Consider the following 17,640-nt stretch of genomic DNA (forward strand, 5'->3'; position numbering starts at 1 on the left):
GTCAACGTCAAAAGAGTTGCAGAAGTGTAACAAATGGGCAGAAGCAGCAGAATAATGCCAAAAGCTGGACTCGTAAAAAAAAAAATCTCTCATCTGATTGGTGCGTTTTGTGACAGACCAGTCACTTTTAAGTATGTTTATGTATTTGGAACATAAAGCCTGATATTGCTTTGATAATTTGGTTGATTGTTGTTGCATTAGACTGTGTCTGAGTGAAACGTGACACAATTTAATCAGGATTATGATGCAAAAGCCCGACTTTGATATAGTGTTTTCAAATTTCTAGTTTTCAGATACCACTGACCTGCAGGTTTTAGATGTTCCCTTTAAAATTGGGTATTAAGGAATTTTTATACCAGCATAACCTTAAAAAGAGCTACAGCTATTTCTGCTTTATCTTATCCATATTCATCCTACCTAAACAGGTAAGTTTGTCTATTAAACATTAAAGTATGCTGACTTTCTACAAGCCAGCTGGTAGACAGTTTTTTTGAAGACATTAATGATTCTACTTGTGTTTTTTCCCCCAGACTAACTCCTGCCAGTTAGGCTACTCGTCTACTTAGTGAGGCCACAAAAATACACAAGTTGTTTTTTATTGTCAAAATAGTTCATACATTACTATTCAGTTTTATCAGATTTTTGTCCAGCCATCCATAAGCAGCAGACGTAGCAGGTCCAAGAGGGAATTTCTGACATCCATCCTCCCTGGCAACATGATTAAACTCATCCCAGTGGATCAGGAATAGTAGGGATGTATAATCCCTCCAGTGAGTTCTTCTCCTTCCAGCGTGACTTACCTGGAAAACTTCCCATTGGACGCATCCTGATTAGATGCCCAAACCACCTCAGCTGATTTCCTTCATTTTAATTCACAAAAGCTACATTTTGGATTATAAATTGAGCACATTTCATCTATATATTGTATGGAACCAAAAAAATAAAAAAGGTCCTACACCAGATTAAAAATTTTATTTTTTCTGTACTTTCAGAACATTTAAGAACAAAATATTCATTTGGAACTATTTATGTAATTCTTATTAAAAGGTACAATGTGTATGTGTGGTTTTTCTTTTGTTTGTTTTAGAACCGAAGATGAGAAACGTCACAAAGGTCGAGCATTATTACATACTCCATTTTCTTTTTCTATACCAATTCAGACATGGAAAATAGTCAAATAAAATTCAAAACAAAACCTTCATACAAAACCTGCACACTAAATAATGGGGATCAGACGTGCACAATCATTTCAATCACATTTTAATTAATTACATTTTAGAATCTCACAAGATCTGAAAATTTACATATGTGCAATAATTACATTTTAAATCTTTTATTTCACCACATCGGTACACAAAATGTACAAAGAATCTATAAACCAAACGTTTAAGACGAATGCTTGCCATCAGGCTAACGTGACACGCTGTCCTGGAGTAAACGTGGGAGGCGATTTGTCGTTCGAACCCCCAAAACTTTCATACCTAAAGACGGAAACAGAGTTTAGGTGAGGAAAAATTGAAAATAATGCAAGTGCAAACATTTCATTAGAGTTAAACTGTGATTATGTGCTCAATTTCTTCACAGCTACAACGAGCAATCATAAACTTTATTTATATTGCTCCGTCGTCAGAACTCCTGAAGCGCCTGAAAAAACTAGATCTATTTAAAGACATCACTGCAGTGATTCGAGAGTCTCCTCTGGTTTCCCAGTACTCACAGTTTGGTGTACTTGCCCCAGTCGGCCGGGCTGAGAGACGGTCTGGTCACAGCTAAGGCAGAACTAATGTGAGCCTGAGACAGCAGGAGTCCTGGCTGGCTGGAGGCTGGACGCGTCCACACAAACTCATCCTATACAGAAAGAAACACAGGAGCAAGCTTCACAATCTGATGTCGCTTCTATTAGAAACGAGTAGATGAGTGTGGCGTTGGAAACCGATGCTGAAATAAACGCAAAGTAATTCATCTGAAGTCAAAAGATTGGTGAGAATAGCTGATGACTGCTGGAAACAACAGCATTTACAGGGGGTTTAATGCACGTTTTTACATACGTTTCCTTTCCTGTAGCTGTTCTTGATGTTTTTGATGTCCTGCTGCAGCCGCTCCAGCTGCTCTGGGCCGAGCTCTTTGTATCCGGTCTGGATGGAGGGCATGTAAACTGGAGCGAGTCCGCTGACCGGGTCTCTGGAGTTGGGTCCAGAGGCGCACAGGGACTCCTGTTAAACACACAGATGTTAAGCTGAGACTTTATTTGCTCCATTTTATAGCAACCTAAGTCCTGGGCCAAGATTAAACGAATTTGTGGTCATTATTAATAGAGAGGCAACAGTGAAGAAAGGTTAGAGGTCCAGGGAGACGATGCAGTGACATCTAGAGGCTACCTCTAAAAACTTTTCCTTCAGATTTGGTCGACTTTCTTTACAAACAGGTTCGAAAACGCTGCTCAGATGAAGCACCCACAACACCTTGCAGAAGTACGTGGATCTATTACGAGTTTGATAAATACGTCACATTAAAACATCTAAACTTTAGTGAGTGTTATGTCACAGAAAGACACAAAGTGGAAATTTTAAAGGCGAGTGAAAATATTCCAGCTATTTTCGTTAGTTTTTTTCACATTTTTGTGAAAAAAAAAAAAGAAAATCAAAACCAATGCATCCTTTTAAAATCCCAATAACATGTGGAAACATGGAGTACTTTCACTTACACATCCAATTTATTAACTGTGACAATACCTGAAGTGAGACATGTGGAAACCGGCTCTTAGATGACGCAGCTGGAGCTCACCTGTTTTGAAACCGGTGAGTTTCCAGTCTCCGACTCAAAGGAACTTCCGAAGTAAAACCTCCAGACGTTACTGCGGTGCTCCTCGTGTTCGGTGTGAAGCTCCGCGGGCTCGACAAGAACCAACGACTGGTCCAGCGCCAAGCTCTGCTCCCCCTCTCCAACAGAGTCGTCCGAGCCGCTGCTGGTGTTCGGGAAGATCATGGAGGACAGGCTCATGTCGGTGTCTGAGGCGGAGGTCAGCTCCTGATGGGCCACACAGACAAGTGTAAGGCTTCCGAGCGCATAAACACAAGGCGCTGAAAGAATCTCCCAACACTCTGCCTCTTGTTTCATCGGTCCCAAAAGAACGTAGAACCGCATGCACATCGAGAACGGGCGTACGTTTGACGTGCTGACGCCCGAGCCGCTGTGAACGGCCTCCAGCTGTGCGTTGTAGAGCAGGGCCTTTAGGTCCGCCCCGGTGAACTGCTGCGTTACTGCTGCCAGCTGTTGCAGGTCAACATCTGGAGCCAGAGAAAGGCCAGAACTTAGAGCCTTCAGGATCTCAACACGAGCCTCCTGGAAACAAGAGGCAAAAGGAGATAAGCTTTTAACAGCCGGGTAAAAAAAAAAGCAGCAAGCAATGCAACGTGGGTCATGCTGTGTAATCACTAGTGCAGTGATGTTGATTTATAAGCATGAATGAAGCAGATGACTGATTTTTAAATCTGCACACCTGGTCTGGAGGGGGGCAGTAGAGACTCTTGTCCAGTCGTCCCGGTCTCAGAAGGGCGGGGTCTATTAGATCTGGACGACTGGTGGCTGCGAGCACATAAACCCCTACGCACGACAGCAGAATACAAGATTATGTCAAAAATTAAAAACCCATGTGTAAGAATTTTTAAAAAAACCAGTGCAGTCCAGCTTAGTTATAGTTAGAATATATAATATAATTACTAAACATGTCATTTTGAGATACTTTATAAAAAGTAAACTCAGTTGTGATCAGTACAGTTCATAACAAGCCGATCCAATCATTTAATGCAATTACCCATGGTGCAATTCAATCTTAATTGTAATTCAATGCATGGATATTATACACAATTGCTAATATAAGGTTATACATATTACCAAATATAGGAAAACAATTATTTTTTCTGTATTGCTCCCTACCGAGTCAAATATGAAATTTTACTCTATGAATTGGTTTAATAAACAAAAATTAAAACCCAAGTGTAATAAAAATCTACTGCCTTCTCAAAAATGCTTTATCAGCCAATCATTAGGAAGTCTGATCATCTCTAACAGCAGTTTTATCTGTTTGATGGTCCCTGGCACAATGTCAAGGAAGAAAGACACCAGCAATAATCTTCAATAAGCAACTGCTGCTGTCAATATTTTTAGGATTAGGAACAGGGCCATATTTCCAAGCAGACGCAGTATCATAACAGCTTTAAGGGTTAAAGTTGCAGTGACGCTCAGGGCCTACCCTGCAGCCCCTCCACACCGTCCAGCTCGGTGAGCAGCTGGTTGACCACACGGTCGGTTACTCCTGTGCTGTCGTGGCCTCTCCTTGGCGCCAGAGAGTCAAACTCATCGAAGAACAGGATGCAGGGTTTGGCAGCTTGTGCCCTGGAACGGAAACGGAAGGCGAGAAAACCAGCGGGAACATTTACAATCATTAGGAGGACTTCGAAGTATTGTCAAAACTCAAAAAAAAGAAAAAAGTGAAGTTCACCTCAGGAAGACGTCACGAACTCCCTGCTCACTGGCTCCAATGTATTTACTCAGGAGTTCAGGTCCCTGCAGAAGTGAAGGTTTATCTCAATACACGAGATCCTGCTTTCCTCAAACACAAGACTGAAGTCCCGCAGACGATGAGAACCAAAGTCCGAGCTACCTTGATGCTGATGAAGTTCATCCCGCTGTCTTTGGCCACGGCTCTGGTCAGAAGAGTCTTGCCGGTACCTGGAGCTCCATACAGCAGGATTCCAGAGCAGTGCCGGATGGGAAGGTTGGAGAAGAGGATTGGATACTGCAAGGCACCAAAGAACAACATCAGCTTTTGTATATATATATGTTGCTTTTTCTGTTGATCTATGATGAAAACTAAAATGCAAAAACAGAAAAGGTGGTCACTCTGAAACCACAGTAATACCGCCGTGCGTCTGCAGATCTTTGCACTCAGACGATATCAGTAGATTAGAAGCATGATGAAATCCTGAATGAGACAGAAAGGGAGCAGCAGTGTGCTGACCTTAGCAGGGAGCAAGATGGTGTCCATCAGCTGATCTCGCACTTCTTGCAGCCCTCCCACTCTTTCCAGTCCGACTCCACCCGGCGTGTGAAGGTCCACGCCCCACTGCGATGGAGGCGTGAACCCACTGAGAGCGTGCGCAAAATCCCTCCATGAAAGACAGACACCTGAGGAATGATGGGTAAAAATCAGGCTAAGCCGAACAGATAAAATAGGTGCATAATGAGGTCAATTAGTCTTAATAAAGAATTTCAAAGCTAAAGAACTTTGCGCACCTTGACTGCTGTGTCCTCCGTGCATTTTGTTAGCATGGACGGCGCGCTCCAGCAGCACAGTGAGATCCTGGGCTGTGTATCCCTCGGTCTTCATGGCAACGGCCTCCAGGTCCAGATCTTTCAAGCTCTCCTCAGAGAGGAAAGGCTTCCTCAGGATCAGACGGTGCAGGATGGCAGCTCTCTGCGCCTGCAAAGCAACACATCGTTTTTAATACCGATAGAATTTTTTTGGGGGGCTGGGGGGTTCTTTTCAGTGTGTGGGTGTGGATGCCGGGCACCGACTTGGGCTGGAGGCTGGATGTTCACAAATCCCTGGATGAGGTGGGACCCCTGGATCTCTGTGAGAGAAGGGTGGAGAGAGCGTTCGCTCTGACTGGTGACAATCAGACACACCAAGCTGGAGTGGAGCACCGCCTCGTCGACCACGTCACACACACCTGCAGCCACAAACCTGCAGCTTAGCTTACATACCCAAACCTTATGTTGCATGAGTGAGTTTCTTAACTTACTTTGTGCAATGTGCTGCTGCAGGAGCGCCTCAGGGCCTTGCTCGTGTTCCGGTGACGTGGCTGCTCGGGTCAAATGATCCAGGTCGTCAAGCAGGACCACGGAGGGCTGTCCCCACTCTGCCTGTTCGAACATGTCCTGTAGGATCTGCTTCACAGTGTCTGCCCTTTTACCTAAAAGTAAAAAAAACAAAAAAAAACATAAAGGTTCTGCTCGTCCTCTCATCCATTCGCGTGTTAAAGGAATGTTTCTTGACCTTGGAGCTTTTTGCAGTCCAACACCTCCACATGTGCATCCAAATCCTCTCTGCTTTTCCTGCAAAGGGCTCGGGCCAAAGAGCTCTTCCCGCTGCCCTGTGAGAGGAAGTGAGGGAAGAACCTGAAGCGATTCACTTGATTAAATATACAGTATTCAGCTAACATTACATTTTGATCATTTGAAATCCATTATTTTGCATATTAATCAGTTGCCACCGTCCACAGGGTGGTGGCAGCAACACGCTGTGAGGAATGTGTTGAAATGGTCCAGTCAAAGACCAGATCAAAATCCACTTAACCAGGCTCGTCACGAAAGCACATTTTTCCAGACCGAAAATTTATCAAGGGAAATAATTGCGATAAGCGATGATATTGTTGTTTTGATACCGATGTCAAGTGATATAATGATAATGGCAAAATAGTGCAAGTTCACCCTCTGAAAGACCAATAAACTTTAATTTTGTTTAAAAAAAACCAAACTAATCTCTATATTTTAAAAATCCTAAATAAAACACAACAACTGGAAACAATAAATAAAACAAAACAAAAAAAAAAACACAGACACACAACCGAAACCATAAATAAAATGGAATATGAAGAGTCTCTAAACAAAACTCTGTCATTTCATTCAACATAACAATTACAAGCCATTTAGTTTGGGTGAACCGCAAAAAAAAAAGAAAAGGAAAACATACATTGTGGTTGTAATGTGAAAACAATTAGGGGGAATGAATATTTTTGCATATTTTTGGATTTTGGATAGTAAAGATTTACCTTAGCACCAGTGATGAGCAGTGCTCCTCCCTTGAGTCCCTCTCCGGAGGTACAAAGTTCCCTTGAGAGGGGACTACCCAGCAGGGCATGGGAAATAAACTCAAACCCGGTCTTAATAAGATCATCAATCCCGCTGGAGGGTGAAAACGCAGCAAGTGGAAGCATATTAAATCTGAAAAGGGTGACTGTACAATTCCTCCAAGATCTTACCCAAATAACTGTAAGGAGGGGAGCTCTGTCTCAGGAGCTTCGGGTTCAGCTTTTGGAGCAGGTTCCGCTATCGTCTGTCTGTCCACCTGGAAGTAGCAACATCTCATTAATGTCAATATTTCTCACAGGCACTGGCATAAAAAATTTAAAAAAAGTGTTTTGGGTGCGGAACTGTTTCCAAAGCTTAAACCTGTATGTTTTCCTTCTGGAGAACGGTGGGTGCTAACAGAAACAGCTGGTCCGGCGGATCGTTGTCTGGTTTGGGTTTCAGCACTGTCAAAGATAACTCCAGCTTTGCTATAAGAAGGGGGGGGGGAATACACATTTCTATTGCAGCTGAGGGAAAATATAGATTTTTAGTCTCATAATTTGATTTTTCTTAACAGCAATCCTAACAGGCGGAGTTTTTTTTTTTTTTGTAATCGCACTTCTTAAGCTTGTAGCAGAAGTGAAAGGAATGAATCACCGTCGTTTCCATGTAGGAGGACGGTGCCGGAGCGAGGAGTCAGACACGCCAAAGGTTCGTGACTCTTTGAGTGAAGCCAGTCGAGGAAAGTTGTCTGGATCGCTTCGTCATCGTCGTCCTCAGGCTGAGCAAAAAAAAAATTTAAAAAAAGACGTATCGCAGCATTACGCAGATGTATATCAAGGCGTTACATCAGATTTGTACAAATTGCAGTTGCGCGGCGGCACACGAACGCCCCAGCGCCTACCAGAGGTATTAGAGGCTGTAGGCGGATGCTGGAGGCTACTTTGGTGACTGATTTCACGGGTTTAATTCTCACTGATGAATGTGGCAGGATGTTCAACTTGCTGGCCAGAGGCTCTGGGATCTGAGAGAAATGAAACGGAAGGACACAGACGTGGTCTTACATAAGAATTTATATCTCCATTATTTTTTTCTCCTTTAGATACATTACAGCTACAAATTTCAAATCAATGTATTCCCATTGTAACTGGGATTATAAGGGATAGACAACTACAAAGTAGTGAATATTTTCAAAGTATAACAAAAATAATACTTTTTTTCTTTTTTTAAAGATTGTGGCCAGAGAGAGGAGATAGACTTTGCAGCCCTTACAAGTTGATAAGCGAAGGACAGTGGATGGATCTGCACATTTTCATGAAAATAAATCTGAAAAGTGTGGCTTACGTTTGTGCAAGCAAATGTCATGGATAGAAATACAGCTGCTCTGTGGAAATCTTGCAAGGAATGTACGACACAAAGGCATCCAAGAGTTTTGCTGTATTCGTGGAGGACCAAGGAAAGATCCACAGCGCAGGTGGGAAAATCTATTGTCAGGAAAATTATTCGTAGTGAAGCCGCAAATTCAATTAGGAATTTGTTGGAAGAAATGAAAATTGATCTTCGGGGTCTTGCCGAGCTTGAGACATTTTGCAAAGAAAAATAGGCAGAGACAAACCCCCAAACGCTTGCAGGTGTAATAGCAACAGAAGCCGATTCTACTGCACAATATGTAACACTGGCAGTATAACAAGACACACTTTTCAGAATTTCATTTGCAACGCATTTTTGGAAACAATCACTCAGCTCTACTTCCACTTCATAACTATGCTTCACTTTGTGCAGCTCCATCACATAAAACATCAAGAATACACATTAAGGTTTGTTATTAGAATGCAAAAATGTTTTTAAAAATCAAATAAAACCTGGGTTTTATTGCAGAATTAGAGAAATATAATTTTTAAAAAAATCCCAGAAATTAGTTTGGATTAATGTTTATTTTCCTCACCCATACTTTTCCACAGTGGATCTTGCTGTGACCTCTCTCCAGCATCCCAGCATCGTGGCACACAACCCTGACTACTGTGGCCTCTTCTTCCTCCTTTGCCTCCTTTGTCTCCTTCCCTCCTTTCACGCCTCTATCTTTGCTCCCTCCCTCATTCTTCCTTTTCTCCAAGGCCTGCTTGGTTTTGTCTTTTGCTTTCTTAGGGGACGACACCTTGAAAAGGCGGCCATACGTCACTACACACTGACCTCCTCTAATTGTTGTGCTCAGACTAGGACTCCAAGGAAAAATGTGAATAACACCAGCAGCGATCTGACTTATGGTACAAAGACGGTCCGGAGGTGCACCGCACACTCTGTAGACAGAGTCGGGAAAGACAACGGGGATGTTGGGCACAGGAGCGTGATCGTAAGGGCCCCGAATTATATGATGGATCAGGCTTCTCAGGTCAGCGATGCCTCCCCACTGCTGGCTGAGACCAGGGTGTGACGTGACATCTGGCGATGGCTCTGATGAGGAAGACAGAGTCGAGTCTGGCTGGAAGTGAGATTGCTCATCAAGGTTGACTCTCCTGAGAGCATCGCTGATTTTGCTCATACCAGTGCGGATCTTCTGAGACACCACGAGCTCTGTGAACTGCTCCAATCGACCGTAGGGGACAAGCGGGCAGACGGAAGCTGCGTTGAATTAAAAACAGGTGACAGCGCGCTTGTGAATATTTAACTCGGACATAATCTGACCTCAGCGATAAAAAAAAAAAAAAAAGGAAATAAAAAGATCAAATTAACACAGACTTATTATAATGTAGATTACTGTATGACTGTCCACCCAAACAGGAAACACGCCATGCTGGAAAACCACTCTGATCTGATCCAGAAGCTTCTGTTCCATTGCAGAATTGTGAAGTTCCTGCGAGATGAGAAACAAATAATAGGGCAGCATGTGGCTTTAGATCAAAAGAGTAACGTATGACACTGGAGAAAAATAAAAGCTTCATGTACGGAGGCCAACAAATATTTTAATACCACTTCAAAGTAGTTCAACAAAAAGTAGACCGGCACACTTTTTGGGATTTGACGTGAGTGAAAGGTGAAACTGTTACAAAGGTGTGAATATTTTTGCAATGTACTTTAGCCATTTTGGTGCTTTTTCAACCATGCATACAATATTTCCATCACTCACCAAGATCTCCCAGTCATCAGACGACAAAGGCTCCACACACACCCGAGTTAAAGATGAGACTTGATGACACGGTTTCAGAAAACCCTGAAAAAAAACAAAAAGAAAACAAACAACAACGTCAATAAAACAATCGATCTGACCACACTTTGAGGCAATAATGGACTTAGGTTTTTTGGGTTGTATTCTTTGTGTATGTGTGTGTGACACTGTAAAAGCGAAACAACAAATCAAGGATAAAAGGTTTTACTCGTTCTCCTTCTTTCAAGCCCAGCTTCTCTCCCATTTGCCAACACAGCTCAACGTCGTTGCTGTGTGGGTCGGAGGACGCCCTGTTTTGGGTCCAGCTGAGGAACACTGGAGGTGCATTGTCCCAGGACAGCTCCAAGGTCTGGTTCTGAAAACAGACCCAGCAACTAACAATGACGATTCAAACTATGCTTGTGCGCTTGTGTGTCTGCGCCTCAGCTGTAGAGAAAGATGGGATCAAAGCTTCAGGAAAACCAAAAAAAAAAAAAAGAAAGAAAGAAATCACAAAAAATACAGCGGATTCTTTTTTTTTTTTTTTCTTGTGCAATTACATGTCTGGACTGAGTTTATTAACCAGGTGTACAGTAAAAAATGAGGGCAGCTAATTTATAGCTGTATGCTATACTAATGAAAATAAAGAAATAAGTATTTATCTAATGTCATGTCTGTTTAATTTATCAAGAAATAATATTAAAAAATAATTAAGAGTTGGTAGAGATAACTAAAATGTTTCAGCATGGTCTCCATAAGCTTTATCTAAGATATCTAGAAATTGATATTTTTGCTGTTTATTCTCATTAGACTGAATGGAGAGCATGCAACCCCAAATTGCATCTCCACTCCATGGTTATCTGGCTCTCTATATTCCACAATGAGGATGATGTGTTCAGACGGTGCAATGTTAATTTTCCTACTTTTTAGGATGCATTTTTACGGTGGCTTTTACTTAGGAGATCCGGAGTAAATGGGGCTGAATATAAATCCAAGTCACATTTTTCAAATTTCTATTTGAGGAAAATATATGTAAGTGTTTTCACTTATATATCTGAAGTATATATTTTTAATGAAGGTTAGAGATTCTTGTCTATAAAAAGGTATCAATCCTACTCCAGATTTTGAAAACACTGACATGAGGCAGCTTTTGTCCTGTATTCTAGTAAATAAATAAGCATACATGCAGAAATAAAAAAATAATACACGACCGCATTAAATAAAGCAGAAAAAGACACATAAATAAAACAACAAGCATCAACTAAGGAACTTATTGCAACTCTGACAACACACTGCAGAGTAGGTCTCGCTAGGCTAACCTACCTCCTGTAATGAAAGGTGCGATATCATCTTCGACGGGAGGTGAAGGAAGCAGTTTTTAGCGTTGTTAAAAACAACTCTTATAGGTTGAATGCCCTGTCTACTAAACATTCTTATCACATTGCCAAAGTAGCTCTGAGAACTCCAAAAAGGCTGCTCCGCTGCTGTTGGAAATGCAACAACTCCTGAATCGATCGATGTCCTCTGCCAACGGCAAACCAGACCAAAGTAACCGAGACTCGATGTTTCTTTCAAAATAAGACGTTTGGAACGCGTCTTCAATTGAAGCAGTAACGTTCAGAACAACGTCTGGCATTTATTTTGAAGAGCGTCGACCGGAAATGCATTTTCTCACAAACATGGCGGCACCTGTCAACAGTAGATCGGATTGTTGGAGCGTCCCAGAAGTCTACAAACATCACGAACAGCAAAGAGTGTGCATTTCTCGACCAAAATACCGAGAAGGGAGAAAAGCCAAAGCAGTTAAGGTAAATTTAGTTTGAAAATGAAAGTGTACCCTAATTTACATAAAACGCTAAGCGAGACTTTGCTCAACCACAAACATCATACAAATGACATATTTCCACAGTTTTAGCGTGATACATTTGGGTTTTATTATGAATCTACCCGAGCTTAGTGTCGTGTTCAAATAATGCAAACAATTCACTCGTGCCAGTTTGCAACAAATGATATTCGGTGGTGCATTGCAAGACAAATGGATCAATGCTATATCCAGTTATATAGAATATTTTTTTTGTGAAATATAAACAAAGAGAATACACAAAGTTAACGGTAGAAATACCTCTGTCAATCGGATTTTCCAGGAAGGAGAGTCACAGCCAAACCCAGAATCAGTAGACAATGTGTTCTACAGAAAACTGGAACAAAGAGAGTACAGTACAGCAAAGTAGCTGGCAGCAATTGCTCCAGCGACGCCACACAAAAAGTCTCAAAATGTTATTTCCTAAACAAAAACCGCAGATGGACTCACCTTAACGGCAGTAACATTTGTTAAACCAGGACTTATTCTTTTAAAAGACCCTTCGAACTACCAATCTGCGCACATTTGTTGTCTTTCATCAGGTGTACACCATAAATCTAGAGTCCCGTTACCTGATGGTTCAAGGGGTTCCAGCCATCGGCGTAATGACGGAGCTGATCCAGCTGTGTGCGCTGTATGGCTCCGTGGAGGAGTACCGACCCCTGGACGAGTATCCAGCCGAGGAATTCACTGAGGTCTACCTCGTCAAGTTTCAGAAACTAACAAGCGCCAGGTACGCTGTGTATGAATTACTTTGGTCATAGGGTTTCAGCAATAAAGTAAAGTACACCCACTGAATGATTTATTTATTTTTGTTTAAATTGTCTGGTTTCAGGGCAGCAAAACGCAACATGGATGAGAAGAGTTTCTACGGTGGAGTGCTGCATGTGTGCTATGTCCCAGAGTACGAGACGGTGGAGGACACCAGGCTGAAGTTGCAAGACAGAAGAAGTTATATTGCGAGAGCAGCTCGGAGTAGAGGTGTGATGACATCAATAAATATATTTTAATCTGTAGATTTAAAGATATGATTTAAAATATTTTAATGTTTGACTTTTTTTTTTTCTTTCTTATTCTAAAGCAAAACAAAGAGAAAAGACAGAAGCAACACAAGAGAGTCCGGTATCATCAGAAGCACCAACCTCATCAGACAAAATTCCCACCAGTTGTGATGTAACATCTAGAAATGAAGATACAGGAGAGGCTTTAAGCCTGAGCCACTATTCAGAGTTTCCTCTGCTGCCATTACCACCTCAAGAACATTGTTCATTCAGACAAAAAAGTCACCGCGGACTTGTGCCAACAGAGGATAAAATGGGGACTTTGCATAATGCCTTCTTTAACGTAGAACAGCAGCAAGCGGAAAGTTTGAGCTCCAACCCAATAACCTCTAACAGGGAGCAAGGCACGGAGGGCAGACAGGGTCCAAATCCTGGTTCTGGAGTCAGATTTATTCCAAGGATCACTAACTTGGAGAGCAGAAAGCGCAAAGTAGAAGAATCTGGAGAGCCTGCTGCAAACATTTCTGGAGAAAACGAGTCGCTGATTGGACCTAAACTACCGGAACCGGCAAAACTGGACATGGAAGATGAGTCATTAAACACAACCGTCAGCCTAATCAGGAGCACAATGATGCAGGTAATTATTCAGTGATTATTTTTATTTTTACATAACAAATATTGTGTTACATTGTATGTCTGTCTAATTCTTAGGTGGGATCAGTTCCAGACCTCAAAACAGCTGAGAAAAAAGCAAAACCACGTCGCCGGATATAAACCGGACCGATGTCCACCACTGCTTTGGAAGTTGGATGTCTCTCTTTTCAGATTGCATTTATTTATGTGTATTTATGTGTTGCAAGCAGATACTACGATTTTTATTAAAGACACAGCTGAAAGTTTACACTGATATGAATTGTTTCATTGCTCTGGTTCCTGAAACGCAAGCTGCTCAAACTTCGTAATGACCTGAAAAAAGAAAAAAAAAACAGTTTATGGGATTAAGAACAATGACAGAAATGTAAACTTTGAGTCCTGTAATTTGTGAAATTACCGTGTTATCAGGGAGACAGGGTCCAAATGCCTGAAGGAAAAGGTTCTCATCTAGTACTGATTTTTGAAAGTCATCAAAAGACAGCAGGCCGTCGTGATCCAGGTCCTAAAAGGGTGGAAGGACGCAACCGGTAAATCAACTACAAATCGACATTTTTTTTTTTTTTTTCTGAGACGATCAGACCAAAACCTCATCTCCAGCCTTGATGAAAAAGATTAGAGTTCCAAACAAACCACTATATTTGAACAGTGATCTCCTCACCATCTTCTTCATTGTGATCTCAACCACATCTTTAATTCCTTCGTCTGGATCCTCCTCACTTGGCCACTTGATGAAGCTGTGCTTCAGCATGTGAAAAATCTCGTCTTTGGAGATGAACTTGTCATTATTTAAGTCGTACACTCGAAAGGTGTCTGATTAATGCCAACAAAAAAAAGAAAAGGTTAACAGCTGGAAAAATGTGGAGAGGCAAAAGTGCCACAGTTTTTAGAAAATGTCCGAATTTAATTTTAATTCTAAACACTTTTAGATTTTAGTCCTAATTATTTTCATGTCTAATGTAGGCATAAATACATATTGTAATAATGTCATATTCAAACTGGAAGTCATGCTAAAAATCATGTGTTCCAATGTACCATGAATAATTTTAAATGGGATCTTAAAGTTCAGGGTTCTTTAGTAGTCTTCAAACCTAAAGACATCTGGAATTTGCTTCTATTATTTTTCCAAGTATGGTTTAGTTTGAAAAAATGAAAGATCCATGGAAAAAAGATTTGATTTGTCAGACTTTTTCTGCTTTCTGAAGGATAAAATTCTAAAAATTCCTAATTATGCTAAATTAATGTAAAACCATTGAGGTGTCAAATTAAGTTTACTATTCATTTAAAAAAAATGTTTCCAGGTCAGATTAATGGCAATATCGGTAAATAAGGATTTTGTTTCTTGACTAGTGGCATTTTTGGACTTCCATAAAGTGCATGGAAGATGAGCTTAAGAACACAGAGCTGAGAACTTGCGCATTATTTTTTCTTCAATAGTCCCACGAAGAAAAACAGCAAGTCCTCTGATCCACTCCTCCAGAATAATGACACCGTGGCCATCTTTGTCAAAACTTCTGAAAACTTCCGAACAGAAAAACTGTTACAAAGCTGCAAACCTAAGATGTTAAAAAAAATGTCATGGGATTGTTAACAAGTCTATTAAAACGTTAGTTTCTATCAGAAGCAAAAAGGTGGGGGTAAGGGGAACGTCAGCACTTGTAAAGGCAAGAAAATATCTAATGTTTAACTAAAAAAGAAAGGATTTTTGCACATATTCAATATGTTTATTATCAAAGACATGTTGAAGTTTTCTAAATGTTGAATTCAAGAAAAATAAGCCTAGAAAATCAGATATTTATCCATGTTCCATTATAATGAATCCTGCCAAAAGCATCAGTACCTCCGTCCATCATTACGGCATTGGTCATCTCAAACGTGCCCTGCAGTAAGCCTCGAAACTTCCCTCTTTTCAGGCCATTTGCTGGTCGCCCTCGGCTGACCTGCTCCGCCATAAGACTGTTAAACATCAGGATCAGACTCTCGAGCTCTGTTTTATTGACTAAAAAAACCCCAAAACAAATACATCATTTCATATACTATTGTGACGTTTTGACAGTTTTAACTTTGTGATTGTTAGGGAAATGTTAGCCAAATCTGAGCAGACGAAAGAAGAAAACAGAGGCAGGTTAAAACTCACAATGTTCGACTTTTCTCGAGAGTGCTTCAACCTGGGCATGTAGCACCTTTTTGCTCTTAGCCGTCATTTCCATCATTTTTGAACAGCTTCTTGGTTGGTTTGACTCCGCTTAGCGAGAACTGTATTGGTTTAGGGAGGAAGAAGGGTTGTTGACTGTGCGTATCCATGGCAACAGCGAGGAACGGTAGCTCGCGTTTCGGGACTGCAATTTAAAAGCCTTTAGCATAGCAGTGTGGTGTGTTTACAGTATAGTTGTGATTTGTAGTGAAAATACATGTTTGTTTTTTTTGTTTTGTTTGTTCATACAATTTAAAAAAAAAAAAAAAAAAACACGACACAGCTTACGTGGGGTACACCCAAATAAATACCCCCAGATCCATGCTTTGTAGAACAGGCGCGGAGCTATAGGGGGGGGACTCGGGGGGCGGCTGCCCCATGGCCCGGGCCCCATGGGTGCCCATGGGGGCCCGGGTCTGGAGGTGCCAGGGAGGGAGGAATGAGAGAGGGAGGAATATATATATATATATATATATATATATATATATATATATATATATATATATATATATATAGATAGATATATATATATATATATATATATATATATATATAGATATGGTGACTTCACATTAGCTGTAATGTGAAGTCACCAATTACAGCTACAAAGTAATATTGTGCGACTGCAGCGACGCACACAGTTTTATTTTGGCATTAAAAGGTTTTGCGATTATGGTTCTGGAGGACCCAAAAGCAGGCATAGGGATGCAGAAGTGGAGCAACAAAACAAATAAAAAATAACAAAATTCAACAATACAAAAATAAATGTACAAAAAACAATCCCAAATCCCAAGAGTTCAAAAATGTAAACGGACAATAATGAAACCAATTAAATCTAAAAATAAATCAGAAACAGTATCAAGCAGCATAGAGCAGAACGGGCGGATGAACTAGTGATGAACAATGAAAACAGGTGAGTTTATACTCTTATATTGAGGGAAGAATAGAATGACATTGAATGCAGATGAGTTAATTAGGTGATTAGGAGAGCAAACAGGCAGACTATGGGAAGGTGAATTAGACACAAAGAAATTACAAGCCAAGCGGAAAAGACTAACAATGATCTGAGAGAAATAAATCGAAATGCATATGGAACCAACCACAAGAAGAAGATTTGCATTAGTCCGGCATATCACCCCCATCAACCCAAAACCAAAACAAAAACAAATATAAGACATTGATAATATGGTTGTAATGGATCAAGAATGATACATACTGTTGAAAGGCTCTGTGTGTTTATAAATTAATTTTTTTCTGTGGTGCCTTTGAATTCTCCCAAAATTACTTCCTGACAAAGTATGCTGGATGGGGGGTTCAGCGGACAAGACTTGGTCAGCTCATCCAGGGGAGGCTGTCGCTGTTCCTCTGGCCTTTGTGTGGGTTACTCAGTTTGGAGAAGACTGTCACCGCCGGGGCCTTTGATCACCTCCTCTGTTAAAGTCAGGCCCTGGTGGGGACCATCATTTGGCCTTGTTAGACAAGCATTGCTGTTTGGAAAATATAAAACACTTCCTGCGTTGGAGTGACCCTGTATCCTCATCTGTCCTGATGGCCTTTATGTTGTGATGCATGTAGTATTCTCATGGTTCATATCTACAGTAAAAATGTAAAGGACTGTCGACAATGAAGAGGAAAAAATTGTCCTTATTTTTATACTGTTTTGTTTTTCTGTTTGAGAAAATGCAAATTGCTTTAGTAATTTGCAGTAAAACTAGATTCATATTAACCTGATATGAATTCAAGTTTTTCAAATGTTTAGACTCTCAGAAGCAACAATATACTGATATATTTATACCAGTAAATATATAGTGACAGGATTGTTGTAGCCTATTTTGACAACCGTGCCAGCTGCCTCAGGGTCTGTTGAACATGTTCAAAAATTGTGGCACATGAGCATCACAACTTAAAGACAACATTCATAAAGAATTTCCCTCTATAA

At 40.9% G+C, this 17,640-nt stretch overlaps 3 protein-coding genes across 5 annotated transcripts; 1 reads left to right on the forward strand and 2 right to left on the reverse strand.

Annotated features, from left to right (window-relative positions):
- Positions 1–1,243: 1,243 nt before the first annotated feature.
- Positions 1,244–11,538, reverse strand: pex1 (peroxisomal biogenesis factor 1). 2 transcript variants are annotated; one of them, XM_017307499.2, is made up of 25 exons: positions 11,318–11,520; positions 10,224–10,370; positions 9,977–10,060; positions 9,589–9,703; positions 9,394–9,471; positions 8,798–9,303; positions 7,757–7,876; positions 7,510–7,633; positions 7,234–7,340; positions 7,044–7,129; positions 6,834–6,966; positions 6,059–6,155; positions 5,805–5,975; positions 5,578–5,732; positions 5,296–5,482; positions 5,021–5,187; positions 4,664–4,798; positions 4,502–4,566; positions 4,253–4,395; positions 3,500–3,603; positions 3,166–3,342; positions 2,785–3,027; positions 2,049–2,213; positions 1,718–1,848; positions 1,244–1,481 (listed from the first exon to the last, which is right to left on the reverse strand). In XM_017307499.2, the coding sequence occupies exons 1-25, from the start codon at positions 11,423–11,425 to the stop codon at positions 1,406–1,408; spliced, it is 3,624 nt and encodes a 1,207-aa protein (XP_017162988.1). In that variant the 5' UTR covers positions 11,426–11,520; the 3' UTR covers positions 1,244–1,405. The 2 variants fall into 2 exon arrangements, with proteins under 2 accessions (XP_017162988.1, XP_008420042.1); XM_008421820.3 differs by having other exon boundaries at positions 8,798–9,471; positions 11,318–11,538.
- An 87-nt stretch (positions 11,539–11,625) lies between these two features.
- On the forward strand, positions 11,626–13,757 carry rbm48 (RNA binding motif protein 48). The gene is made up of 5 exons (XM_008421822.3): positions 11,626–11,802; positions 12,398–12,588; positions 12,691–12,836; positions 12,937–13,493; positions 13,568–13,757. The coding sequence occupies exons 1-5, from the start codon at positions 11,656–11,658 to the stop codon at positions 13,628–13,630; spliced, it is 1,104 nt and encodes a 367-aa protein (XP_008420044.1). The 5' UTR covers positions 11,626–11,655; the 3' UTR covers positions 13,631–13,757.
- clxn (calaxin) lies at positions 13,495–15,829 on the reverse strand. 2 transcript variants are annotated; one of them, XM_008421821.2, is made up of 6 exons: positions 15,645–15,829; positions 15,348–15,506; positions 14,924–15,028; positions 14,169–14,320; positions 13,908–14,012; positions 13,495–13,822 (listed from the first exon to the last, which is right to left on the reverse strand). In XM_008421821.2, the coding sequence occupies exons 1-6, from the start codon at positions 15,718–15,720 to the stop codon at positions 13,775–13,777; spliced, it is 645 nt and encodes a 214-aa protein (XP_008420043.1). In that variant the 5' UTR covers positions 15,721–15,829; the 3' UTR covers positions 13,495–13,774. The 2 variants fall into 2 exon arrangements, with proteins under 2 accessions (XP_008420043.1, XP_081469101.1); XM_081612975.1 differs by having other exon boundaries at positions 15,348–15,463; positions 15,645–15,750.
- Between the last annotated feature and the right edge of the window lie 1,811 nt (positions 15,830–17,640).

Source organism: Poecilia reticulata, chromosome 11, assembly GCF_904066995.2.
Source record: "Poecilia reticulata chromosome 11, P_reticulata-male-v2, whole genome shotgun sequence".
Lineage (NCBI taxonomy): Eukaryota > Metazoa > Chordata > Actinopteri > Cyprinodontiformes > Poeciliidae > Poecilia > Poecilia reticulata.

Bases quoted from the DNA above. Each gene is read 5' to 3' on its own strand.
- rbm48 (XM_008421822.3), top strand. From the start codon at position 11,656: ATGCATTTTCTCACAAACATGGCGGCACCTGTCAACAGTAGATCGGAT. The intron at 12,837-12,936 runs GTGTGATGACAT...CTTATTCTAAAG, and splicing joins GAGAGCAGCTCGGAGTAGAG to CAAAACAAAGAGAAAAGACA. The intron at 13,494-13,567 runs GTAATTATTCAG...TCTAATTCTTAG, and splicing joins TCAGGAGCACAATGATGCAG to GTGGGATCAGTTCCAGACCT.
- clxn (XM_008421821.2), bottom strand. From the start codon at position 15,720: ATGATGGAAATGACGGCTAAGAGCAAAAAGGTGCTACATGCCCAGGTT. The intron at 14,321-14,923 runs GCAAGTTCTCAG...GGCATTAATCAG, and splicing joins TATTGAAGAAAAAATAATGC to ACACCTTTCGAGTGTACGAC. The intron at 13,823-13,907 runs GTAATTTCACAA...TTCTTTTTTCAG, and splicing joins CCTGTCTCCCTGATAACACG to GTCATTACGAAGTTTGAGCA.
- pex1 (XM_008421820.3), bottom strand. From the start codon at position 11,425: ATGTTTAGTAGACAGGGCATTCAACCTATAAGAGTTGTTTTTAACAAC. The intron at 7,634-7,756 runs GTAGGCGCTGGG...TTTTTTGCTCAG, and splicing joins TACAGCCTCTAATACCTCTG to CCTGAGGACGACGATGACGA. The intron at 5,188-5,295 runs GTGCGCAAAGTT...ATCATTCCTCAG, and splicing joins CGGAGGACACAGCAGTCAAG to GTGTCTGTCTTTCATGGAGG.